A 27,341-nucleotide genomic window follows, 5' to 3' on the forward strand; every position below is an offset into this window, starting at 1 on the left:
AAGAGTAGCCCTACAAATGGCAAACTGAACAAATGTGGTTTTGCGCAATTCCCTAATTTTTGTATATCCCAACTTTTTTGGATGCCTTGACTTTTTGGATAAGCTCACTTCTTTTGGATATCCCACTTCTGCCACCATTTTGTCAAAGGTTCTGTTACATAGACCCAAGTGAGTGGGCTCCAAAATCCAAAAGAGCCAACACAACCACACAAGTCCCTTGGCATCCATACAAGCACTCAAAGGAGAATACTCACTGCTCACTACTCCATTCTTTCGCACTTTATCTATTCCTCCTTCATTATTCCTCCAACTATTACTTTTTGTGAGTCTTACTGCTGAACAACAGTTATCTTTCTTTACCTGCTCCAGGCTGCTTTATTTCCCCAGACAATCATGCACCAACCACAACATCTAACCCTTAGCTGCCTCCCTGCTCAGTTTCATAGCCACTGTCAGGGTTCCAAGTAACAGATCCAACAAAATCCAAACTCTGAGGCCTGGAGTTTCCTCAAAGTATTAGGAATGCCATATTGGCACAGCTGTTGAAAACCTGACTCTGAAGGGCCCAAGTTTTTCCCCACCCAAATCAAACCCCAAGGTTTTTGCCCCCAGGTCACATGTCCATCATATAGTCCAATCAGATGACAGCCCCAATTCCAGTTGGTTTTAGTTCACACCTTTCCAGCACCTGGTGAGAACGTCCTTGGCTCCCATGGGAAAGAATGCTATTATGGCTATCTCTATCCCCCCCTCACGTCCCCACAGTTCCACTGAACACAGTTCCACAGTTCACTGTGGCAGCCCCGAGGATGCTCCAAAATGGCTTCAGGGGTAACAGCTCCCAGTTGCTCTGCTGGTTAGGTAGAGATCTTAAAGAACTGTTGGTCATTTTATAGGCAACCTGCCTTCTCATGATACAGATATTTAATCAGTAATTCAAGAAATACAAATGGAAAACCTCCTCTCTAAGGATCTGTAGACTGGATGAAAAGTCATAGAAGTTACCTGCCATGACTGGAGATTTGAGATCTTCTTTCCAATCCTCTTCACGATTGGTTGGGTTACTGATCCATACCTTGTATGCAGCGCATGCCCCACAGCATAAATGGCATTATAGATATTATAACTTTCACCTGTCATGCTGGTCTCAAAGATGTAAGTCGGCACATTCTCTAAATTCTCCTTTCCTGAGCATGTTCTTTTCCCCTTTATAGGGCTCTCTCCTGGTTTGTGAATCATGCAGCCAAAGAGCCTTTCCCACCATGGAGACAGAAAAAGATCCCCTCGTGGGTTCAAAGGGTCTAAAGACAGGAGGAAATGGCTGAATTCGGAGACATCTCCAGTGTGATGCCTAAAATGCAAAGCCCCATGGAAGGGCTTTAGAAGTTGTAATATGTTTTTAGATCCCACCACATTAAGTTTCCAATGGGAAGTCAGAATCCAAACTTTCTGAAAGGGTGCGTTTCTCATTACTTCATGGCCATACACAGCCACCTGCACGTTTGCACTGCTACTGGAATCTCCAAACAGAATAATAACTTCAGCTTTAGACCAAGTCTTGAAAACATGAAGTAATTTTGACTGTGTAGTAGCAAAGATGTCAGATTTCAACTTTTCAGTGAAGGCCAGGCAGATCTCCTTCTCCTTGAGCATTGGCATCAGAGATGAGATGAAATATTCTCCATTGTCATCTTCAGGGGCCAGAAGCCCAACCCAGTTCCACTGGAAGTACAGGAGCAGCTGGACTAGACCCACATACTGAGGAAATTCACTGGGGTTAATCCGGAAGAAGGAAGGATGAACTGTACTATCTTCATGTGAGGACTTAAAGTCAACACCAAGCTGGAGAAAGTGGGATTCTTGATAAAGATTTATGGAGATTTAAGGGGAAATCACTGTGTCCTGTCTTGCCCCATGAGTCAGATTGAGTGGCTTTGTGAGCTTTAGGTTGTTCCCTTCTAAGGAAGAACCACCAGTTACATATTTTGCCTAGTTACGACATGACAGAAGTCAAGGGAACAAATGCATTCAAATTGACTCAAATCAATCTGGCTGAATCAAGTTATAAAGTTTCACTTTTATGAAGAATACGTTAGGAAAGAATTCCTGTTGGCAAATGCAGCATTTCAAAAACATGTCAGTACCTTTTTAAAGTTAAAAAAAAATGTCTTGACAAATAAAGTTCAAAAATGAATTCAACTATGGTGTGGATTTGTCTGAGTCACATACTCTTCATATTTCCACCCCAATGCTTTTCTTTGTATTGTTGGCTTCTGTGTCTGTGTCTGTTGTTTGTCTACACCATAATGCATCCAATGGAGCCTCCTTACCTTTGGGACTTTGAAGATGCTGAAGATGGAGGCCATCAGCCTTGAGGATTTGGAGTTGAGACCCCCAACAACAGAGAGCAGAGGGTCCTGCCTGTCACATTTGAAACCTGGGATCATTTTTCTTCGAGTGGAGAGCAGGGAGAGGCTGTTTGAGGAAATTGACATCTCAATCGGGAAATTACTATAGATATTGAAGCCAAGGGTGATGTTAGGCAGCAGAACCAAATCCTTGTTGATCTCTGTGACTGCAAAGACTAAGGCCATGAAGTGCTGATAGTTCTTGGCTATAAATCTACAGTGGGGAAAATACCCATGGGAAAGCATTACAAGGAAGTGTGTGTGCTAGTAGAGGTTGCCTTTTGTAATGTACCATTGAGCAGGAAACCCTCAATTGATTGGAGTTGCCTGGTTTGTAGACAAAGGTCCTTGATTGAACTTGGATGGTTTTGTGAAAACTCAAAAAAATAAACCAGTCTATATCCCAATCCATTTATTCCCCTCACTTCTTTATTTTGCACTACTGTCTGCAAGAAGGATTAGGGGTGCCATGCTAGTAGTATTCCAGGATTTGAGGGGCTGCCACAAAGAGGAGGGGCTCAACTTATTTTGCAAAACACCAAAAGGTAAGACAAGAAACAATGGATGGGAAGTAATCAAGGAGAGGAGCAACCTGGAATTAAGGAGAAACTTCCTAACAATGAGAACAACTAACCAGTGGAACAGCTTGCCTTCAGAAGTTGTAGGTGCTCCATCACTGGAGGTTTTTAAGAAGAGACTGGACAGCCACTTGTCTGAAATGGTGTAGGGTCTCCTGCTTGATCAGGGGGGTTGGACTAAAAGGCTTTCAAGGTCTTTTCCAGTTCTATTCTGATTAATCCTTCCCAATTGTTTAACATCCAAACCAATGCTGAGCACAAACTGGAGTCGCAGCATAAATTTCCTGAAAGCCATCATTCATGAACTGATTCCAAAAACTGAGTTTTGTCTCTCTTTTTTTTACAGTGTCCCACACTGGAAAAGAATTCAGCTTTCATTTGACTTTTCCAGAGGATTTTTATATCTATTATTAGAAGTATTATTTTTAAAGTAATATTATAAGTCATTTTTTTAAGGAAACCAGCATAATTTTTAAGGTGTTCTCCTGCCTCACTTTTCAGCTGATTTATCATCTTCCTATTGTAAAGTTCTGGAAAGATTGAGAATTATACCCTATTTTATGAACTTGGCAGGCTATCGAGAAAATCGCAAAGATTTGAAGTATGCTAGGATAGAATAAATGCAGGAGAAAAAGCAATGGATAGAAACTAATCCAGGAGAGAAGCAACCTAGAACTAAGGAGGAATTTCCTGACAGTTAGAACAATTAATCATTGAAATGACTTTCCTCCAGAAGTTGTAGGGACTCCAATACGGGAAGTTTTTAAGAGGAGATTGGACAACCATTAGTCTGAAATAGTATAGGGCTTTCTGCCTGGGTAGGGGGTTGGACTAGAAGACCTCCAAGATTCCTTCCAACTCTGTTATTCTGTCATTTTGCTAACTGAGTTGGGAGGGAGCCTTGGAGGTCTTCTAGCCCAACCCACTGCACAAACAAGAGACCCTACACCATTCCAGACCAGTGGCTGTCCAGTCTCTCCTTAAAAGCCTCCAGCAGTGGAGGCTCTTAAGGATATTCATGGAGGACATTAGAAACATCACCAGAACAAGTATTTCTGAAAGTAGCCCCTGAGTCCAAAACACAGTAAAGAGTTATTTATATATTTCCTCTCCAGATAAAAAAAACTTACACAAGTTTAAGATGAAGCAAAGTTGGCCTTGTTTGAAAGTCTGGGATGTTGGATGAAATCATGGTTGTCAGTAGAAAATTCCCACCAATAATGAGTTCACCAGACCTGTAATAGTTCAATTTTTCCTGTATCTGGAAAGGGGTTGTCAACACACATTCGGCTGGTATCCTCTTAGCAGCAGGTGGGGCCAGAAGCCAGAAGAGCATCAGCAAGAGAAGAAACCCAGTCATTATTGTCACCTTCCCTCCTAGATCAGAAATCCGGGTTTGTGCAGAAACTGAACTGCAGATAGCACTTAAAATCTTACAAAAGCTTTAATACAATAGATGCTGGCTGTGCCACCTGAATGGCCTCAGGACAGATTGATATCAACCATTTTTCCTCTTATCTCTGTTTGGGCTATGAGAAAAGAGAAAATTGGGGCCAGCTGAGTCTGGCCAAACCCAGGAATTAGCTGTTTTCAAGACATGCTAAGATGACCTGTCCTGCTCCCACTTTAAGAACTAAGAGCATATTGTTTAAAGCAGGTTTTATCTTTGAAGGTTAGTGAGGGTAGAAATCCACAGGGAATACATTAAGAATTATTGCTCTTATGATAATTACAAGGAAAAGCAATTGTTCTCCCTGTTTAGCACTAGATTATTATTATTGTTTTGCACACCAGAAGGGGAAAATTATGTTTGGGTCTCTTGTTGTCAGTTCACAGACCAGCTTTACTTTAGAGTCAAGGTGAAATTGGGTGTTGGCCCTACAGAAAACTGAGCAACTACATGCAAGATGGAGTTTGGCCTGGGTGTTAATGGGGATGGTGGCATGCAACAATCAGTTCTACCCTACTATGTGTGAATAATAGTATCAATTTTCAATGGGAAAACTGACTTATTTACAACCACATGGCAGGGAAAGGAATTAAAACTAACTTCTCACATAGATCATAAAAATAGGAAGATCTCTCAAGATGTCAGGCTAATATGAATTATATAGTGTTGTTTAACAACTAGTTGGAGCCAGAAAATGGAGTCTTGTGTTTGTCTTGTGAAGTACTCATGATAAACCATTGAACTGGCTGAGATAATAGGAATGAGTACTTCATTTTATGTGGTTCTCTCCATCTCTGAAGGTCTTTCCATTCAGTGTTGGTTGGAGCCCAAATCCTTCATGTTTTTCATTTCGAGGCTATGTATCATCCATATCCCGAGGACATTCAATTGTACAACCAGTGTTTGACCACTCAATGCTGTCAATGTTTTTGTTCTAGCGGCTGAAGACCATTGGATGGGGAGGAACAGTCTCAATTTTAATCCTAGTAAAATCAAGCACCTATGGATGGTTGCAGAGGTGGTATTCAGCCGGTTCAGACCAGTTTGGGTGAACTGGTAACAGGAATTTTGAGTAGTTTGGAGAGCCAGCAAATACCACTTCTGGCTGGCCCCACCCTCCTGCCTCCATTGTTCCCTGTCCTATATTGGTTTTTTGGCTCAGCTGATTCGCATGGCAGAGTGGATTGTCATGCCTTAGCTGAGCTTAAACAGCTCAGCTCACAAGCACTGACACTGAGATTGGTCTTTGAGTTCTGTGCACACGTGCAACGCAGGCTCTCATAGAAACAGTAGTAAAAGATTTGGAATCCCACCACTGGATGGTTGGTTTTTTCAGTTCCCTCTTTGGTCAAGAAGAGACTGAAGAGTCACTTGTCAGAAATGAAACAGGATCACCTGCTTGAGCAGGTGTTGGACTGGATGACTTACCAGGTCCCTTCTAACTCTGTTATTCTGTTTTGCCTCAGGATATTATGGAAACAAACAAACATTCTCAAAAACACTGAAATGGAATCAATCATGGAAACTCTAAGATATTTAATCAAAAGGAACAAAATGAGAAAATTGAAATAATGAGCACATCTTTAACACCAAGCTTTATTTTTGCACAGGGCACTGGACTTCACTGGGACAATTGGAAGACAAGAGATGGAAAACACTGCATGATTGCTTTTGAAAACAGGAACATTTATTTATTTGTTTACTTATGTATTTCTATTATTTACTTATTTATTTATATTATATTATTTATTGGATGATTCAATTTCAATATCTACCCAACTCAGCCAAGTGACTCTTACTATTACCAGTTATGGCATTATTAAATTGATGTATTCCTTCTTCTCAGTCTTGTTTTAGAAATGTCATCAGATACAAAACATGCCTTAAAAATGTTTCCCATTCATGCATTAGTTAGAAATTTTTGTTTCTTACTATATTTTCTCTATAATTGAGATTGGGCCTCAGCAGAATAATGTAGCATTTGGGAAAGAGATACAAGCCAAGAGAGAAGTTCCAGAGGCCAAAATGGAGAAGATCTCCACACCCAACATGAACGTCCCTTTGGTGCTCAGATAGGTAGGGAGGAAGGTGATCCAAACACTGCAAAAGACTAGCATGCTAAAAGTAATGAACTTGGTTTCATTAAAACTGTCAGGAAACTTCCTTTTAAGATATAAAGTGGAAGAAGAAGCTGTAAAAGAGACAATGATAACCTGGGCCAGAAATAACATAGAATTAGAAGACTGAGACAAATTGTGGGAAAGAAACTATAAACTCACGATGGCAGTAGGCTATAAGGAGAATTTATATAAAATGTTCTACTGATGGCACTTACCACCAGCGAGATTGGCCAAGATGTTCCCAAAAATATATTTTGAATGTTGGAGATGTAGACATAAATCTGGAATGTTCTATCAAATGTGGTGGATATTCCAAAAATATTCTCCATCACTGGACTAGACATACCCAATTCCAGCAACCATTCTTCATATGCCTTAGCTTCCATTCCCCTAATCATCCCTGTCGCTCTTCTCTGAACTTTTTTTAGGGTCTCCACATCTTTTTTCACATTTTTCCCCCCTTGGAGAAGATGGAGTTTAATAAACGTTGCAGTGAGCCTTGATTAAAGTACTTTAAATCCTGCATTTTGATTCATGGCACACCCACAGAATTGGTAGTAAAAAAAATCCGACCACTGTTGAAAAGGATCCAGATACTCCAATTTATCCAGAAACCTCTGAAGCTGCTGCACAGCCATCCTGCATCGCCTACCCCAATAAATTAATTTTTCCCATAGATTTTAAAAATAGGTAAGATGCTCTCTCAAGATCTTAGGCTAATTTGAACTCTAGCAACTAGCTGGAGCCAGCAAAGTTGGTCTTCTGTGTTGTCTAGGGAAGCAATATGTGTTTGTGATGGTGGTGAATATCTGTAGCTCGAGTGCAGGACAAGGGTGGAGATTTGTTCTCTGAGTTTGTGGGTTGGTTTATGAACGTTTCTTTACCAGGCTAAGCAACATCATCACATCTTCAGTGGAATGATACATCTGGGAACCAACCCACACACTTGGAGAATGAAGCTCCACCCTCTGGACTATATGTGTCCAGTATTGTCAGCTGGTGTAGGAAGGATTCCATCACCCATGGTAAACCCTTGACTGACGGGGATAATAAGAATGGGTGCAATGTGTTTGTTATGTGCTTCTTTCCTTTCTCTGAAGATGGTTCCAGTCAGTGTTGCTTGGAAGGGAGAGATTGAGCCCAAACTGTTGATTGTTTAGGTGGCTCAGTGAGGTCTTCTCAGTTCTAGCTCAGAGGTCAACTGTAGGTTGATGATGTCCAGTTCTACAAGCATTGACTGACAAAGCAATGCAGTCAATTTTTTGTCCAGGTGCTTGAAGGCTGTTGGAAGGGGAGGAAAAATCTCAGTTTGAATCCTAGCAAAACTAAGCAGCTGTGGATGATTGGTCCATTCAGGACTTTCCCTCTTTGGTCCTGCATGATGTTACACTGCCTTGTGGTATTTGTATTTTATTATTTGTATGACGCCATTCTCTGGGAGGACGCAGGGCGGCGAACAATTCAAGGGGGAAAAAAGGGGAACATAAAAGACAAAATACAAATAATAAAAGTAGACAACAGTTGCACAGCCATACATGTCGAGAGGGGAGGGAACTCATCACCCCCAGGCCTGCTGGCAAAGCCAGGTTTTGATTGCTTTTCGGAAGGCCTGGAGAGAGGTGAGGGTCTGAAACCCTGTGGGGAGTTCATTCCAGAGGGCCGGAGCTGCCACAGAGAAGGCCCTCCCCCGGGTAATAGCCAGGTGGCATTGGCTGGTAGATGGCACCCGGAGGAGGCCAACGCTGTGAGATCTAATGGGTCTGTGGGAGGTAATTGGCAGCAGGCGGTCTCTCAAGTACCCAGGTCCAATACCATGAAGGGCTTTATAAGTGACGACTAGCACCTTGAAGCGTATCCGGAGACTGATCGGTAACCAGTGCAGCTCGCGGAGGATAGGTGTAACGTGGGTGTACCGAGGTGCACCCACAATCGCTCACGCGGCTGCATTCTGGACGAGTTGAAGTCTCTGAATACTCTTCAAGGGCTGCCCCATGTAGAGTGCATTGCAGTGGTGTGATATGGGGGTCCAACTTGACTCTCAGTTCCTGCTCAAGAATCGGATTCTTTTCTTCTGCTGCCCCTGTTCTCTGGAGGTTTTGTTTTGTCTATTTATTTAAAATATTTATAGAGCCTCCCACCTTCCAGGACACTGTCAGCTTTGCCTGAAAAACTAGATCTGATTCTTGTGTCCCACAAGCTATTAAAAATAGATTTATTCTGGAAAGTATTTGGTGTTTAATGCCTTGCCCTCAATCTATACTAGTCTCTGTTTATTTCTTTGTTAGTGAAACATAAATTCAACAGAAAAATAGTTTGTCACAAAAACAACTGCCTATGAAAGCTCCTGGAATGGTGCTGAAAGGCAAAAATGAAAATGGAAGTAATATGCTCCAGCCTATAATTGAGTAGACAAGGTTGCCCTGAAAAAAACACTTAATCTTTCCCCAGGTATAGCCGACAAAGGGAGGAGAGTCCATAGCTTAGAGGTTAATACAACTACCTATTATGCAAGTAGCCAGGGTTCAAATCCAAGAAGGGTATGGCTAGCTGATGAGAGCTAAATAGCTTCTGTACTGGTCTCCCTTTATATCTTTGTCGGTAAAACATAAATTCAAGAGAAAAATGGTTTGTCCCAAAATCGACTTGGGTAGAAATGGAGATATTACAGTATCCTTGCCCTGGAGTGGTTTTAGAATGGATATTTTACAGTATTCTTCCCCTGGAATGGGGAGGAAATGCAGATTTTACAGTATCCTTCCCTAGATTTGGGTGGAAATGGAGATTTGACATTATCTTTGCCCTGGAATGGGATGGAAATGGAGATTTTGCAGTATCCTTCTCCTGCCACACCCACCAAGCTATGCCCACCAAGCCACACCCGCAGAACTGCTAGTAAAAATTTGAATCCCACCATTGGTTCACTCAATTCCTCTGCCAAATACAACTGTTTTGGTATTTGATATATTAATTTGCAAATATATTCAACAAGTATGCATTTCAAATCTAGGAAACATTTATTTTGACTTCTGAGAAAACATTTATTCTCATCCATGCTTCTTTCCTTTCTTCCATTCATCTCTTTGTCCTTCCTTCTTCATCAATAAACCATAAAAAGTAGTAACAATTAGCAGAAAAACAGAAAAGCAGATATTAACAGAAAAATATTGTAAATATCTACTTTTAATATGTACTATTGTTATTATCTTATATTTTATTATTTATTTATTTATTAAATCGATTTATAGGCCGCACAATCCCAGAGGACTCTATTTTCATAAAGTATTTTTCAATTAATAGAGAGAAAAACAATGTGGATTATTTGAATTCTATAATTTATTTTAAAAGAACTAGTAATTAGGTGAATGAAAAAATAATAAGAAATTCAGCAAACTTTCAGTGACCTATGGAAACAAACATGCTTAAAAATAACGATAGTAAATCCACCCCAGCATATTTTCTTAGACACTTTTGATTCAAATAAATCCATCATTTTGGAAAGGAATATTTACATATTTAACATCCAGATTTATTTCCAAGATGATCAACTCAGGGGGATCGACTCAGAAGAGAACTGGCATAAATGAAAAATGAAAGGTGAGGGATTGTTTAAGATTAATAGGTACTTTGTAATGGTTTTCATCATCTGATTATTTCATGGAAAAGCCCTTTCCTCATTTCATGATAAAATAAAAAAGTCCAAATAGCTGATAAAATAAAAAAGTCCAAAAATCAAATAAAAGTTCTCAAAAACTACATTAGTCAGAGGTTCTTGAGTCTCATTATGTTTTCTCTACAATTTAGATCGGGTCTCAGTAGAATAATATAACATTTGGGGAAAAAGATGCAAGCCAACAGACCAGCCCCAGATGCCAAGATGGAGAAGATCTCCACGGCCACCATGGACTTCCCTTTGGTGCTCAGATAAGTGGGGATGAAGGTGATCCAAACACTGCAGAAGATCAGCATGCTGAAAGTAATGAACTTGGCTTCATTAAAGCTGTCAGGCAAGTTCCTAGCCAGAAAGGCCACAGTGAAACTTACAAGGGCCAGAAAACCCAGGTAGGACAGGACAGTGTAAAACATTAAAGCTGAGCCTTCATTACATTCCAAGATGGCCTCTCCAGTCAAGGAGTGGAAATCAAAATTGGGAAATGAGGGAGTGGTTATCAGCCAGGTGGCACAAAGAATTGCCTGGATCAGGGGACAGCCTAATACAATGGAATTGGTCAGTGGTTTTCCTAAGAATTTCCTAGCCCTGTTTCCTGGCTTGGTGGCCATAAAGGCCAGAACCACCATGATAGTTTTTGCCAAGACAGAGGAAACTGCAAGGGAAAACAGAATGGCAAAGGCTGTTTGTCGGAAGAGACAGGTGAGCATCTGAGGTCGCCCAATGAAAAGGAAGGAGCAGAGGAAGCAGAGCAGGAGAGAGACTAGGAGGATGTAGGTGAGATCTCGGTTGTTGGCCTTGACAATTGGCGTGTCATGATTTTTATGGAAAACCACCAGGACTGCAGATGTGGTCACAGAGAGAAAAAGAGCAAGAGAAACTAAGATGTATCCCAGAGTCTCTTGATAGGAGAGGAAGTGGAGCATCTTGGCAATGCAGTGGTCCTTGTCCTTGTTGGGATACTGGTCTTCTGGACAGGGGTCACAGTGAGCTGCATCTGAAATCAAGAGTCATTTTGTATTTCATGATGGATCAAAAAGGGTTAATCATCCTTTACTGATGACCCTGATGACAGGTTAGCTAGAGGCAAGGATGTTTTCACCTCTTTGGCTCAAATTCTCTGCTTTGTGTTTTGCAATTGCACTTTCAGAATTTTGTTGCAGAGGAGAATACACAGATATAGCTGGATATAACTTCTCATTCCCCAACAGATCTATCAATTTTCTGGGACTGAACAATCATACTCTAGATAATAAATATTAGAGCTTTAACCTCACACTCCTTCATGAAAAGATTTGTAGTGGGATTTCCCAATGGGTTGTAAGAGTTGAGTAGAAAATCAAGGAGGTAAAACATGAAGAGCACCAAGGACTCCTCAACACATGAATTGTGTCCCAAACTACCTTGCGTTAAATTGCTGAGCAGTGGGGCAGGTTGTCTCCTCAGGACAATCTCAGGACAATCCTGACACAGGTGACCTGGGGTGGGAGGTGGGCAGGACAGTTTAGATCCCATGAACTCAGAATTTCTGCTGAAAAACATGAACATGTTGAAGAATTTCAATTTATGAAAAATAACAACAAAATTGATATTGCCCTCTACTGAATGGTTTCCTGGATCTTAGAAGATCTACATTAAAAGTTTGTTCTACCTGTCTGATTAGAAATGGTCCCTTCTGAACAAGGATCACATCGGTAGCAGCAGACCTGCTCTCCCTCTGGAACACTCCTCTTCTCTCCTGCATGGCACCTCTTCATGCCACACCGGCCAAAAGGCACTTTCTGAAAGAGAATAAGGAGATGCTTGAGATAGTATAAGCAACAAACATGCTTCACTGATTCATTTGTACATTTCTGTTTCCATTATCAAAATGTCTTCAAAAGAAATGGTTAACTGGGCTCTAGCAGAAACCTGGAAAAGGCACAGAGAGATTAAGGCCGATTCCATTCCAGACCACCAATGGATGCTGGAGATTGTAACTGGGGCTTGACATGCAATAGAAGGGTCATGAATTGAGCTATAGCTTTTCTGAAGCAAACACTGATGGAGATCCAACTGAATGGGAATGGTCCATGGAAACCACTATTGCCTGCTCCATCTGCATCCTGGGTATCAAGCAGAATTTCTTCCTAATCTCAACACTTTTGGATCTGTCACAAATCAGACCTCAAATATGTTACATGCAAAGTAGTTTTGTCATCAAATTGTTGCCAAAGTTTTGATTCAGTAACCTGTTCTCCAGTAAGGGAGATGTTTTGAATCCCTAGAAGAGAATGACTCTTTTGGACTTCCTGGGCAGGACCTTGCTGATGGTAGCAGCTTAATAGAGCTGCTCCCGAGATCCTGGTCGTGTTATCTGTCTACACATCTGACAGGTACCTTATCCATTCAGGCAAGAAGGGAAGGAGAGAGATCCAGCTGGCAAAGTGCCTTTTTGATCTTTGCAGCTTTTTTGTCTGCGAAGAGAGTGGGGGGCCGGCCGAGGCAGAATCATCTCTGCACCAGAATCTACAGCTGCTTTTTGCAGCCCAAAGTAAGATCCTCCCACTTAGAACAATATTTGAACTATTTGATTTTAATACAAGCAGAGCCCGTATCTGAGAACTTCATTTGCTTATTTAATCCTAGCTTCATTTTTTTACAATATCTTCCTTCGTTAATTTGGTTTTGTTTTTTTAAAAAAAAAGCTTTTAAAATGGTGACGGTGAATTCTCCATAACAACGCTCCCCTCCTTAATCTTCTTGCAAAGAACAGCTATAAAACTTCAATGGAAGGGAGTGATTCATTGCTCTGCCTTATAGCCGGCCAGCAGATTTGTATTAATTAGTTTCATTTCTACAAGATTCCACAAGACCTTTTTTTAAAAATCAACTTTGCTAATATATTTTTCTAATATAGAGAAGTTTAAAATGGCGTTGAATATGCTGAGCTGTTTCGTTACAATGCTTTTTTTCTGAAACCTTCTGAAAAGTCCTACGGAGCTAATAAAGGGGTGATTTAATGCTTCTTTTTGTAGCTGCATAGCGGGCCAGTAGAGTTTGATTAATTGCTCGAAGATAAGACTTGGAATGGCCTCAAAATTAAATCCTGCTTTGAAACCACCTCCTAGAAGTACATCCCCAATACCTGGCACAAAGTCGCAGCCTCCACCCTCTATGCCCCATACTGGAGATTTGCTAATGAAAGAACTTTTTTGGAAACTTTTAGAGATTTTAAAGAGGAGATAAAAGAGGAGATAAAAGAACTTAAGGCGGACTTGTATGATAAAATTGATACTAGGATTGCTAAAATGAAAGATGATATGCTGGGACTTGTAACTGTACTGACAGAAAATGTTTCTGGAATTGAAGATAGTCTAGAGGATCCTAACGAAGCTAGCAATAGCAGTAGACTTATATACCGCTTCATAGGGCTTTCAGCCCTCTCTAAGCGGTTTACAGAGAGTCAGCATATTGCCCCCAACAATCTGGGTCCTCATTTTACCCACCTCGGAAGGATGGAAGGCTGAGTCAACCCTGAGCCGGTGAGATTTGAACCGCTGAACTGCTGATCTAGCAGTAGCCTGCAGTGCTGCATTTAACCACTGGGCCACCTCGGCTCTTCAGCTAATACCAATTTGACATCCAAAACTGAGGTGGTGCAACAAAAAGTTGAAAACACTGAAAAACAAATTATTATGATACAGTAGAGGCAGATGGAGCTGGCATTAAGAGTAAGGGGGTTGCGTGAGGATAAACAGGAGAACTTGAAACAGATTCTTTCAGAAGCTTTTGATTGTCTGGTGGGAAGACCGGGGTCCAACTTTGACTGGTAGATTGATAAAGCTTATCGCGTTAATTCTTGGGTGGCAAAACAGAAGCAACTTCCCCGAGATGTAGTTATATATTTCACTACAAGAGAGTTCAGAAACATGATATTACAAGAGTCCTATAACACTAGGCTCCAAATTGGGGGCCAGGATTTGACTGTTTTGAAAGAAATACCACCTCAAATGCTAAGAGCCAGGAGAGACTATGCTTTTTTAGTGGAAGAACTCAGAATCCGTCAGATACACTACAGATGGGATGCACCATTTGGTATTATATTTACATTTGACAGGCAAAGATATCGTCTCAACTCCGTATGGAAAGCTTGAGATTTTTATCACAATATTTTGAAGGTGGGACACCCTGCACCATCTGGATCCGGAGAAAGACCACAAGAAGGACAAGACAGACAGCAAAACTACCAGACAAGATGTACCATCTCCCCTCCCTAGAAGGGCAAGGTGTTATGCAACAAAGACCTAGCTGTATGACTACCAGACGAATGGAAAAACAAGCAAAAAGGCAACAACCTCAACAATCACCGGCCATCAATCAAGGAGTTACAGCAACAAGCTCAGAAGCCATGGGAGGAGCTAGGCCAAAGGTTAAACAGGCCATGCAGGAGGCTCTAAAAAAGCTTCAGGTAACCAAAGATGACAACTAAGATTCTAACATGGAATGTCAATGGACTAAATTCTCCACAGAAGAGAAAGAAAATATTTCACTATCTTAAACAGTTTAAGAATGATATAATTTGTTTGCAAGAAACTCATATCAAATCAACTGATCAAAAATATTTGATTAACCCAAAACTTGGTCAACATTTTGTAGCCTCTGCCATGGAAAAGAAAAATGGTATAGTTGTATACTTAAGAAAAGATATCAAAGCTGAATTGATTGAAGCAGATCCCTTTGGAAGATATATCACGTTAGATCTAATCTTAGAAGGGAAAAAGATATTACTTTTGGGAATTTATGCTCCTAATCAACAGCAAGACAGATTCTATAGAAATCTTCATGCTAAATTAGTTCAGTGGGACTATAGGTCTTGTATACTATTGGGTGATTGGAATGGTGTGATAGACACTAAAAGAGATAAGAAGACTTCTCGCCCAAATACTAAGATGCAAGCAAAGCTACCCAAATCTTTTTTTGACATGATGGATGACTTCGAATTGAGAGATATTTGGCGAGTGAGAAATGCAGAGGAACATGATTTCACTTTCTTTTCTGATAGACGTCAATCCTTTTCAAGGATTGATTTTATACTAATCACTAATGATTTGCTTTCTAGGGTGAAGAAGACAAAGATTGCAGCTAGGGTCCTTTCGGATCATAACCCAGTTTGGATGGAATTGGGAAGGGCAGTGCAGGCAAGAAGGTCTTGGAGATTGAATGAAAACTTATTTAGATATGAAAAGTATATTAATGATTGTAAAAAAATGTTATCTGAATAATATATGAGAGGAGTGCTGATGAATATAAATAAAACACATAGATATAAACAAAGGCTAAAATGAAGAGAATTGGAAGAGGAAATTAAGAGGAAAGAGATGGAGGTAACAATAAATCCAGGCGATACAAAGGTTAAAGAAGCAATCACCATATTAAAATCTCAATTTGACATGTTGATCTCTGACCAGGTAGCCACTAGTTTATTATATGCAAAACACAATACTTTTTGTAACGTAAACAAACCTGGCAGATGGTTAGCTTATCAGATTAGGAAAAAAAGGAAAATTCGAAATATATCTAAACTGACTTACAGAGGGAAGGAGGTGTTTCAACAGGAGAAGATTCAAAAGGCATTTTGGGAATTTTTTACAGAATTGTATAAAGGGGATAAAATTAATGGTTTAGATATAGACAAATATTTAGATAAAGAGAAAATACCCTCAGTTAGAGAAGAGCACAGGCAAAAGTTGAACCAACCAATAACTTCGGGGGAAATTTTGCAGGTAATCAAGCAATTAAAGTTAGGGAAAGCACCAGGTACAGATGGTTTGACAGCGGTTTACTATAAAAATTTACAGTTAGAAATGGTAGAACCTCTTAGAGAATTATTTAATAAGATTCAAACGGAAGGTAAGATGCCTCCATCTTGGAAGACAGCGTTTATATTGTTGATACCCAAAGAAGATCAAGATATTACTCAGCCAAAAAATTATAGACCTATTTCATTACTTAATGTAGATTATAAAAATTTTACTAAAATATTAGCAAATAGGTTAATGGTGGTTATTCAACAATTGATACATACCGACCAAACAGGTTTTATACAGGGGAGACAGCTGAAGGGCAATGTTAGATTAATCATTAATGCTTTAGAATATTTGGGAAAGAACAATCAAATCCCTGCCGCATTCATATTTTTGGATGCTGAGAAGGCCTTTGATCGAGTTAATTGGCAATTCCTGTTGAAGATATTGCAAAAAATGCAGATAGGAGATAGCTTTTTACAGTCAATTAAAGCAATATACCAACAGCAAACAGCCCAAATCATAGTCAACTGAAGTTTAACAGATCCTTTTCAAATCGGAAAAGGTACAAGACAGAGCTGTCCTTTGTCCCCACTATTGTTCATTATAACTCTGGAAGTAATGTTGAATAAAATACGGGGCTTGGATGGTCTAAAAGGGATCAAGATTAGGCAGCAAGAATACAGAGTGCACGCTTTTGCAGATGATTTGGTCATAATATTGGAACAACCGCAGGAATCCAGTATGGTTTTAATGAATACGATTTATCAATATGGTCAAGTGTCTGGTTTTAAAATAAATTTAGGAAAAACAAAAATATTAGCTATAAATATGAATACTAAACAAAAGGAAGAACTAGGAGGGATGCTAGGATGTGAGGTAGTCAAAAAAGTCAAATATCTTGGAGTTAATATTTTAACTTCAAATCGGAAACTATATAAGCATAATTATGAACCACTTTGGTATAGTATACAGATAGAGATGAAAAAATGGGAGAAATTGCACTTATCTTTGCTGAGTAGGATAGCGGCAGTGAAAATGAACATTTTACCAAAATTTTTATTTCTCTTCCAAATGTTACCTATACTTAAAACAGATGCGAATCTGTTAGAATGGCAGAAGGGTATCAACAAATTTGTATGGGCAGGAAAGAAGCCGAGGGTAAAGCTGAAAATAATGCAAGATGCACGCGAGAGAGGAGGCTTGAAATTACCTAACCTAAAACTATATTATGATGCAGTGGTGCTATCTCTAATTAGTGATTGGACTCATTTAACTAATGATAGAATATTGAATATTGAGGGACACGATCTGGTATATGGTTGGCATGCTTACCTATTATTCAACAAAAAATTGGACAAGAATTTTAAAAGTCATATCTTAAGAAATGCTTTACTGCGGGTCTGGAAAAAGTACCAATATAAATTAAATGACAAGTTACCCATGTGGGCAATTCCTAGACATGCAATTGAAAATATGAATATAACACAAAAACAGGATAGAACTACCTACAGACAGCTTTTCATTTTGGAAAGGGGGGTACTACAACTAAAATCTTTAGAGGTATTAAAAGAGGAGAAGGTAGTTCAAACATGGTTCCAGTATGGGCAATTACAGGCCAGGTGGAAAACAGATCAAAAAATTGGTTTTATCCAAGTTGAGGATAATCTATTTAAACAAATAAGAGATCAAAGCTTAATGCATATAAAGAGGATATATAATGTATTAATACAGATGGATTCGGAAATAGAATTAGTTAAAGATTGTATGATAAAGTGGGCTCAAAACATTGAAGAACCAATAATGCTGGATACATGGGAAAGAATCTGGGTAAGAAATTTACACAAGCTCAAAACCTGAGAGAAAATTTTTATAAGATGTTCTATAGATGGCATTTAGATCCTAAAACACTGGCTTCTATGTATCTGAATTTACAGCCTAAATGTTGGAGATGTGGTTCTCTCGATGCTACATATTTTCATATATGGTGGACCTGCCAAAAGGTTAAGGCATTTTGGATAAAAATATGGTGGATTATGCAAAATATCTTTAAAAGAAGGATAAAGTTTACTCCTCAGCTATTTTTACTAGGTATAAGTACTGACTTTACAGTGGTAGAGACTAAATTGATTTTGCACCTAATAACGGCAGCAAGACTGTTGGTGGCGCAATACTGGAAGAAGGAAGACTTGCCTACAACTCAAGAATGGACATTGAAAGTTACAAATTTAGCCGAGATGGCTAAAATATCGGCATATCTTAAAGGCCACTCAAATGAAAGATATAAACGAGACTGGAAAAATGGATTGACTATATACAAAACAAATATGGGACTAAGAAATTCCAGGTAGCCTATGCTTAAGATCAGGAATGATTTAAACTGTTTAAAGTTAGCATAGCAAGAAGAAGCTAAGATCAATGTAGAGATGTTATTAACCATTTTTTATTTCTTTTTTCTCAATATACTTTAGACTGTGTTTGTTAAAAATCTATACCGTGTATGGGCTCTGGGAAGTCGGGGGGGGAGGTGGGGTGTTGGGGGGGGAGGGTGGGGGGAGGGAGGGATATTTATGTGTTAAATTTCAATGTAATGCGACTTCACATGTATACTGTTTTTCTTTAATTTCTGTGTAAAAATAGGATGTTAAGTACATTGACATATAGTGGAAATACACCAAGGGGAGGAAGAGTGGGATAGAAGAAAGATGGGTAGAGAGGGCAGGAGAGAGGATGAGAGGGAGGGTGAGAAGGAAGGGAGGGAGTGGATCGGGAGAGAGGAGTGGTAGAGGGGGAGGGGAAGTAGGGTAGAGGGGGATGATTGAGGGAAGATAGAAAGTTGGAGGGGGTGGAAGAGAGAGGTGTACGGAGAGTGGAAGAGGTATATTGGGCTTCTAATTTTGGGGGTATTGTTGACAAGAGGAATTGCTGCAATTATTGTTTAATGTTGTATGGCTCCGGCTATGCACAGTATATATGTGAGTGTATGAAAATGAAAAAAAAAAGGAAAATAAAAACCTTTTAATAATAATAATAAAAAAAATAACAAGAGAATGACTCTTTTGCTGCATTTATTTTAACTTCCAGCTCACCCTTTTTGTCCAGACAATTGCATCAGAGTTAATGTTGAAATCCTGCCCTGGGGGAGCCTCAGGTTCTATCTGTCCAACTTTACTGTGGACAAAAGATAGATTGGGGAAGAAAACCCAGTTGAGAAGATCATAACGAGCAGATCCCAGTCCACTTTCTGAGAAGGAGATTTCATCACCAGCACTGTTGTTGAAGTGGACCTTCCTCAAACAGGGAAGAAGCTGAATGAAAAGAAATTGGAATAACTGGTTTCTATCATTGTGTGATGGCCCTCATATTAGGGGATTCGTATCTATCTGGGAATCTAGAAGAGTTTCCTTGTTGAAGATCTGAGCAATCTAGAATAACATCAAGTTTTTACCTACTTCCCCTACAAAAGTTTCTCTTTTGTATTGGCCATTTGTATTACAGCTACTTCAGCTGCAGTTTTTATCAGAATGGTGTCTACATACAAATATGTCAAATTCAAAATTCCTTGTATGGTCTTGCTTCTGTGATACTAGGCTCTTTTTAAATGTTGACTTTGGCCCAAAGTCTTGAAAATGAGCAATGCATTTTAGGAACAATTAAATCATTTTTACCACATTGGTGTAGAATCCGAGTGACTTTCTCTAGCTGACAATCAAGGAAAGCAGAATGTGGGAACAAGATATGACCAAGTGGGGCCATGTGAAGGAATTTCCTGCCCCAGTTTGTTATTCTACTGTCCAGAAGAGGCCCAAGGTTTAGCATTTGATGCCGAATTGTATCTTTGCTTGTTCCCTTCTTGCCATTTTCTTCCATTAATGGATCAATTGTTTCCTTGATTTTTTTCTTCTTTTTTCAAATGTTGAAATACGTTTTTTTAATTTTTTAAAACTTTTGTAAAAGTTTTGTAAAAGAAAACATTCCTTTTAATATGCCAATTAGCAAACATTCCTTCTTTATTTCTGTTCTGCTGATACTCCCCCACTCCTCTAAGGATTTGTTTTCCACACAGTGCCTGCCCTGATTTGTGGCTTCACTGGCCAAAGAGATCCGTTCTTTAGCCTTTGAGGCAGAAATAAAAAACATCTGATGAATTTCAGACTAGGTTGAGTCCAGTTCTGTGTGGTAAATTTGACAAAGGTTGCTTGGACACAACAAGCTGTTCAGTACAACACATTGCAAACTAAAGACACGAGGAAGGTCACACAGCATGCTAAGCCATAGAAACACAAACCAAGATTAAAATCAACTGAGTTTACTATCTTTTAAAAAAGTAGTACAAGATTGGAGAATGACGAGCAATCTGGACCACAGAATCACCAAAAGTCAGGCATGACGGATAACATCATCATCGTCATCAAGGGCACATCCAGAAGAAAACTGAGGTGGTTCTGCAAATGTGCCCACTAGGACTGTTTAAGCCTCTGGCAAAATTGCTATCTTGCTCTTTGTTCTCTCTTGCTCTGGGATGGTGCTTCCTCCCTGGAATGACCACTTTATGAAACTCAGGCAACCCTTGAAGACCTTTGAAGAATTTTTAGGAAGGTCTTTCCTACATGAACCTCATGGACACTGGTTTGGTTTATTTCCCTTCTCTCCTCCACCTCTCTCAACAAAATATTTTGTTTAATTGACTTTACTGTTGTTTTCTGCTTAAATACTATTTCAATCTGGTTTCATGCAGTAATATGATACCATGCATATATTTGATGAAAGAAATACACATTGTGAGTTTCCTATTTAAAGATGATGATGATGATGATGATGATGATGATGATGATGATGATGATGATGGTGGTGGTGGTGGTGGTGATGATGATGATGATGATGATGATGATGATGATGATGATGATTGCAGAAATTACCTTTCCAGACTGGACATTGGATCACTCTTGATAATCTTCCATTTGTTACTTCCTGTACTGCTCTCAGTTTCTTTGGAATATAGGTTGACCCCTCATTTGTCTTTTTGTTAATAATTACTGTTTTAATCTGGTTTGATGCAGATTTGATGCAGTGATATGATGCCATAGAATTGTTTAATTCAAGAAATACAAACGGGGAGCTTCCTCTCTAAGCATCTGTGTCCTGCATTAAAAACCTTTATCCAGTCCAAGGAATGGAAAAAAAAACCTCACAGAAATTACCTGCCATGACTGGACATTTGAGATCCTCTTTCCAATCCTCATCATGGCTGGTTGCCCTCTGGATCCATGCATGGCATGTAATGCGTGTGCCACAGCATAAATGGCATTGTAGATGTTGTAACTTTCCCCTTTCATGCTTGTTTCAAACACGTAAGATGGCAGATTCCGTAAATCCTCCTTTCCTGTACATGGTTTTCTCCCCTTTGGAGGGATCCTGCCTGGTTTGTAGATCTTGCAGCCAAAGACCCATTCCCACCACGTTGGGAGAAAAACGTCCCCTTGTGGGTTCAAAGGGTCTAAAGACAGGAGAAAATGGCTGAATTTTGAGACATCCCTGGTGTGGTCCCTAAAATGCAAAGCTCCATGGAAGGGCTTTATACTTTTCAATAAGTATTGAGAGTTCAGCGCATTAATTTTCCAACTGGATGTAAAGATCCAGACTTTCAGAAATGATGCATGTCTCTCTCTTTCATAAGCAAACATAACTATCTGTACATTTGTAATAGTATTGGAGTCTGCAAACAAAATAATCACTTCACCTATAGACCAAGTATTGAAAATATGATGTAATTTTGAAACTGAAGTAGCAATAAAATCAGATTTCATAATTTCAGTGAAGGCCAGGCAGATCTCCTTCTCCTTCAGCATTGGCACCAGAGAGGAAATGAAATGTTCTCCACTGTCATTTTCAGGGGCCACCAGCCCAACCCAGTTCCACTGGAAATACAGGAGTAGCTGGACTACACCCACGTACTGAGGAAATTCCCTGGGATTAATCCGGAAGAAGGACGGATAAACTCTTCTGTCTCCCTGAGTGAACTCAGAGCCAACACCGAGCTGGAAAAAAGGAGAATCTTCTTGAAAAGACAAAGTACATTTTAATGCTGACTTCAAGGGTCCCCATTGTGTGGTTCATTGCCCCACCAGTCAGGTTTATCCACTTTGAGTGGCAGGCTTCATCTTCCTCCCTTCTTAGGAAGAGCCACCAGTTATCTATTGTTTCCTGGTTGTGACAGATCAGAAGTAAAAGGAACAAATCCTAAATCTGACACAGAGAATAAATTGCACTGAAAGCTGCAGAAATATGATAAACTTCTATGAAAGTCAGGAACTAATTCCTTTTTCAGAATTATATCAATATGGCTTTGTTGTTATATAAAAATGTATCTTGATATATAAAATCCAGAAATCAATTCAAATATGAGATGGATTATTTAAGTCATATACATCTAATATTCTCCCCTCCCCACCAAAACATTGATTTCATCCTTGCCTTCTCTATGTTTGTCTACTCCATACTGTAATCCCCACTTACCTGTGGGATCTTGAAGATGCTGAAGATGGAGGCCATCTGCCTTGAGGATTTGGGGCCCTCACCCCCAATGACGGAGAGAAGGGTGTCCTGCCTGTCACATTTATAACCTGGAACCATTTGGCCTCGTGTGGAGAGCAGGGAGAGGCTGAATAAGGAAATCTCCCTGTGAATCTTGCTATTCTCATAGATGTGGAAGCCAAGAGTGATGTTGGGCAGGAGATCCAGATCCTTGTTCACCTCCGTGACAGTAAACACCAAGGCTAGGAAGTACTGGTAGTTTGGGGGTGTGAGTCTGTAGTGGGAAAAATATGGGGAGCATTATATTTTTGGTGCTGTTGATGTTGGCATTGCCTTTCTTAAGTGTCCTTGGAACAGAAAGTCACAAATTTCATTTGTTTGGATTTTTTAAACGATGTTCCTTGACTTAACTTGGAGGGATTTCTGAGTAAGGAGAAAGGCCTGGCTGTCCTTCTCCCAGATCATTTTACCACCACCACCCCTCTGTTCTCCCTCCTTCCTTCATTTGGTCTGAAATCCTCCCCAGTTGCTCCTCTTCTTCCCTAATCATTTTCTTCCTCTCTCCGAGCAGCTTCTTCGGGTCTGAGCAAAAGACTCCAGTGAGGGTCACAACACAGACTCACTAAGGGCCATTATTCATGAGCTCTGCAGATTCCTAAACTGAGGGGTTTTTATTTGGTAATGTCCCACATTGGAATAAGATTGAACATTTCTTTGAGTTTTTTTTTATTATTATAACTTTAGGTCCAAATTAATATTATAAGTCAACATCTTCACTAGGGCAGCTAGAGTCTAGTAGTGTTGTCTCTCCTCAGTTTTATGTTGTCTCTCATCTTCCTCATGAACACTTCTGGAGCGATGGGTAATTCTAGCCTATTTCTTGAATTTGCCTCTTTATTGAGACAAGGACTAAGATCTGAAGATCCCCAGAATGAGGATTTCTTAAAAGAAGCCCTGAATCAAAAGGAAAGAAAACAATCACCTATATCTTTCCCCTCCAGGTGAAACTTACGTGACTCTATTATTAAGATGCAATGGGTCCTTTTGGAAATCTGGGATTCTGAACTGCAGAGAGGTTAACAGGGGCAAATTCCCCCCAATATTCAGATCACCAGGTCTGTAAAATTCCCATGGATCTTGAAACTGTAAATGTTTTTGCGATGCACATACAGTTTGAATCTCCTTAGTAGCATTTGGGGGAAGGAGCCAGAAGAGCAGCAGCAGCATCAGGAGAGGCAGCCCAGCCATTCTTCTCCCCTTCCCTCCTAGATCAGAAATGAAGGTTTGTGTAGAAGCTGAACTGCAAGGAGTATAGGAAATCTCACTAGATTTACACAGTTTAAACTGCCCAGATTACCTCAGGGCAAATTTATCTGATATCTCTTTGAATTAACACATTTGTATTTTATCATTTATGTCCTCCTATCTATCTTATTCTGAAATTAGACCATGTGCTATATTTTATTCTATTTTAAGGATAGGGCTGCGAGAGTAATCAATCAATAAACTAATATCATGCTTTTTCTTACCTGTGTTTGGGCTTTGAGACCAAGACCAGCTGAATCTCACTGAACCCTGGAGTTAGATCTTTGGAAGACAAAGCAAAGTCCTCCACCACTGGGAAAACTCACATCATATTTTCTAAAGCCTTTTTTGTGGGTCAAAATCCACAGGGGATACAATACAAATTACTGTTCTTCTGATAATTGCAAGGAAAAGCCATTGTCCTACCCACTGAGCAATAGATGCGGTTTGCACATCAGATGGGAAAAACATGTTTGTGTCTCTTGCAGCTAATCCACAGAGCAGAGGGACTTGAGAGTCAAAGTGCACTAAACTTTTTGACCTATCTGAAAGTGAACACAAGATGGAGTTTGGCCTGTGCCATAGTATGTTCAGATAGAATGGGTGCTGATGGGGCAGGGTGGCAGTCAGCTGTACCCTAGAAAGAGTGAGCAATCACCCCAGTGTTTAGATGGAAGAACTGGTTTAGTTATATCCACAAAAGAAGGGGTGGAATGGATTGATTGATCAAGTTTATATGGCCACTCATCTCATGCAAAATAGCAGTAGACTTATATACCGCTTCATAGGGCTTTCAGCCCTCTCTAAGCGGTTTACAGAGAGTCAGCATATTGCCCCCAACAATCCGGGTCCTCATTTTACCCACCTCGGAAGGATGGAAGGCTGAGTCAACCCTGAGCCGGTGAGATTTGAACCGCTGAACTGCTGATCTAGCAGTAGCCTGCAGTGCTGCATTTAACCACTGCGCCACCTCGGCTCTTGATGATCCTGAGCAGCATGAAACAGTCCAGTAAAAAGTGTAAACAAGTGTAAATAAAGTGTAAGTGTAAATAAAGAAGACTATCATTGCCTAAAACCTTTATACAACATTTATTAAAAGGAATTAGAAATATTGGGTTTCCCAAGTCTGCAAGCATGACCAGATTTGAAAGACCTTCAGAAGCTCAGGAGTGATGAGGCCACACAATGCAGCTCAGCAAGGAAAGGTGTGATGAGATCTCCCAGAAACATAACTGCTCTTGTTAATGCAGTTTACACCAGCTGAAGCTACTGGATACTCTTCAAGGGAAGGCTCATACGGAACACATTGCCTTAGTCCAACCAAGATGTGACCAGGGCATTTTCTGTCTTGGAAGAGGTGCGACTGGCATATACAGTTGTGAAAAGGCCTTTCTAGCCATGTCCTCAAGCAGGAGTTATGAGTCTAGAAGGACCCCACCTTTCTTGCAAGGTCTGTTTTGGGCAAATGCTACTCCACCCAGCACCATAGATTGTATAGTCCTAGAACTAGAGATCCTGCAAACCCAAAGCCACTCAGTCTTGCTCAGGTTCCTTAGAAGCCTGTTTTTCCACATCCAGATATTCATAGCCTCCAGACAGCAGGACCGTACATGTACAGCACTGCTTAATTTACCAGAAGCACTGATGATCCATTGGGTGTCATCAGCATATAGAGGATACCTCACCACATGGAGATACATGAGCTTTCCCTGGGGTCTCATGCAGATGTCGAATAGAAGAGGGGACAGCACTGACCCCTGTGGCATCTCACAATAAGAAGGTCCAGGGTGGGGTCACTCCTCCACATTTGCCATTGAGTCAAGTAATACAAGGATGGACACACTAATTTACCTGTTCCTAGCACTTCACTCTTCTGGGCCCAGAGCTCTGCTGTTGTTCCTGGGATCTGCTGGAGCCCCTCTACCAGTTTGAAAGCCACAGCCCAAAATACCCCTATCACTAGGACCACTTTGGCCTTGACTTTCCTCTCCAATTCATCCTTTAGACCCCAGAACTTTTCAGTGTCCCATCCTCCTTCTTCCTGATCTTGCTGTCATTTACAGATACAGATTAACAGAGTTGGAAGGGACCTTGTAGGTCATTTGGTCCAACACACCACCCAAGAAGACTCTATACCATTTTTGACAGATGGCAGTCCAGTCTCTTCTTGAAGGCTTCCAGTGATGAAGCTCCCACAACTTCTGAAGGCAACTTCTGTTCCATTTGACACTGCTTCATCTATTCCCACCTCTGTCTTCTTCTCTATGACCTTTATGACCTCTATGTCTGGCTCATTGGCCAGGACCTGCCTATCTGCTTTGATCCGGAAGTTCCAGAGGATCTTAGCCCTGTTATTCTCTTTGTATGGAATATCACAACTGGGTTTTAGAAGGCTTAGCCCATACAGTGTGCATATATTCCTGTTCCAACTACTTGGTGGTGTCATTCAGTATATGCTGTCCCTGCCTGCATCTTACACCCTGTCACTTATGTATTGGATTCTCTCTGAGGCTGGATGCAATATTGAGGTGTGATTACCCAATATATAATAGGGATCGATATCCATTGAGTTGGATACGTCTCTCAATGATTCTATGGGCCAGGTGTCTCTACATCTTCTGATCCTGCACTACACTTTTGAGTTGTTTTATGTTCCAGCTGTTGTCACGTTTGGTAGTGTCCAGCCATGGCATTTTTGATGGCCTGGTTTCCTTTTACTCTTTCAAACATCATTGCTTTCTCCTATTTCCAAAGTAAGTGAGACTCAATTTCATAATTTTCTTCCAGCAGCATACCTGGTGTTATATGCTCCAGTACTTGCTTGTCAGTCACATTTACATAAACAAAAGATTGTTTAATGTGTTATTTTAATTAGTTAAGCATAGCACATCACAATACTGAGACCTAAGGAGAAATGTTTTAATACTCTAAATTATATTGTACCAAATCTGAAATGCAAATAGAAGGAATTTCACATAGGAACTAAAATGATGTGTCTTTGGACAGAGATGATTATAAAATACAAATAGCACTTAGACTAATATATGACTTTACAACTTACAGCCCTCTTTAAGTGGTTTACAGAGTCAGCCTGTTGCTCCCAACAATCTGGGTTCTCCTTTTATCCACCACGGAAGGATGGAAGGTTGAGTCAAAATTGGTGAGACCCAAACTGGCAGCCAGTGATCAGCATCCTGCATTCTAACCACTGCACTACCAAATATTCCCATAATTTCCAATTATTTGAAGTAAAAGCCACTCTCTTGTTTCACCATTTTTATGAAATCACATCAAATTAAAAAGGGGCCCAAAGGGGGAGGGCAAAGTCACAATGAGACGACATGCGATCTCAAAGCTCTGAGATAGCAGTCGACACTTTTATTGCTGGGGGGTCCCAACAGACCTAAAGCATCCCGAAGAGATGATTTTGCTAATCTCGGAGATATCGCAAAATCTCTGAAAGAAGCAAGAAAAGATCTTCAAGCCGGTAATA

General features: G+C 40.2%; 1 protein-coding gene across 1 annotated transcript; it reads right to left on the reverse strand.

Moving 5' to 3' along the window:
- Positions 1-9,636: 9,636 nt before the first annotated feature.
- Positions 9,637-26,294, reverse strand: LOC148049917 (vomeronasal type-2 receptor 26-like). Its single transcript, XM_087705382.1, has 8 exons — positions 26,097-26,294; positions 25,700-25,898; positions 24,073-24,130; positions 22,526-22,817; positions 21,211-22,047; positions 19,099-19,317; positions 11,875-12,004; positions 9,637-11,220 (listed from the first exon to the last, which is right to left on the reverse strand). The coding sequence occupies exons 1-8, from the start codon at positions 26,292-26,294 to the stop codon at positions 10,316-10,318; spliced, it is 2,838 nt and encodes a 945-aa protein (XP_087561508.1). The 3' UTR covers positions 9,637-10,315.
- Positions 26,295-27,341: the final 1,047 nt, after the last annotated feature.

Source organism: Thamnophis sirtalis, unplaced genomic scaffold, assembly GCF_051295495.1.
Source record: "Thamnophis sirtalis isolate CommonGarterSnake01/CBP01778 unplaced genomic scaffold, rThaSir2_p1.2 scaffold_1, whole genome shotgun sequence".
Lineage (NCBI taxonomy): Eukaryota > Metazoa > Chordata > Lepidosauria > Squamata > Natricidae > Thamnophis > Thamnophis sirtalis.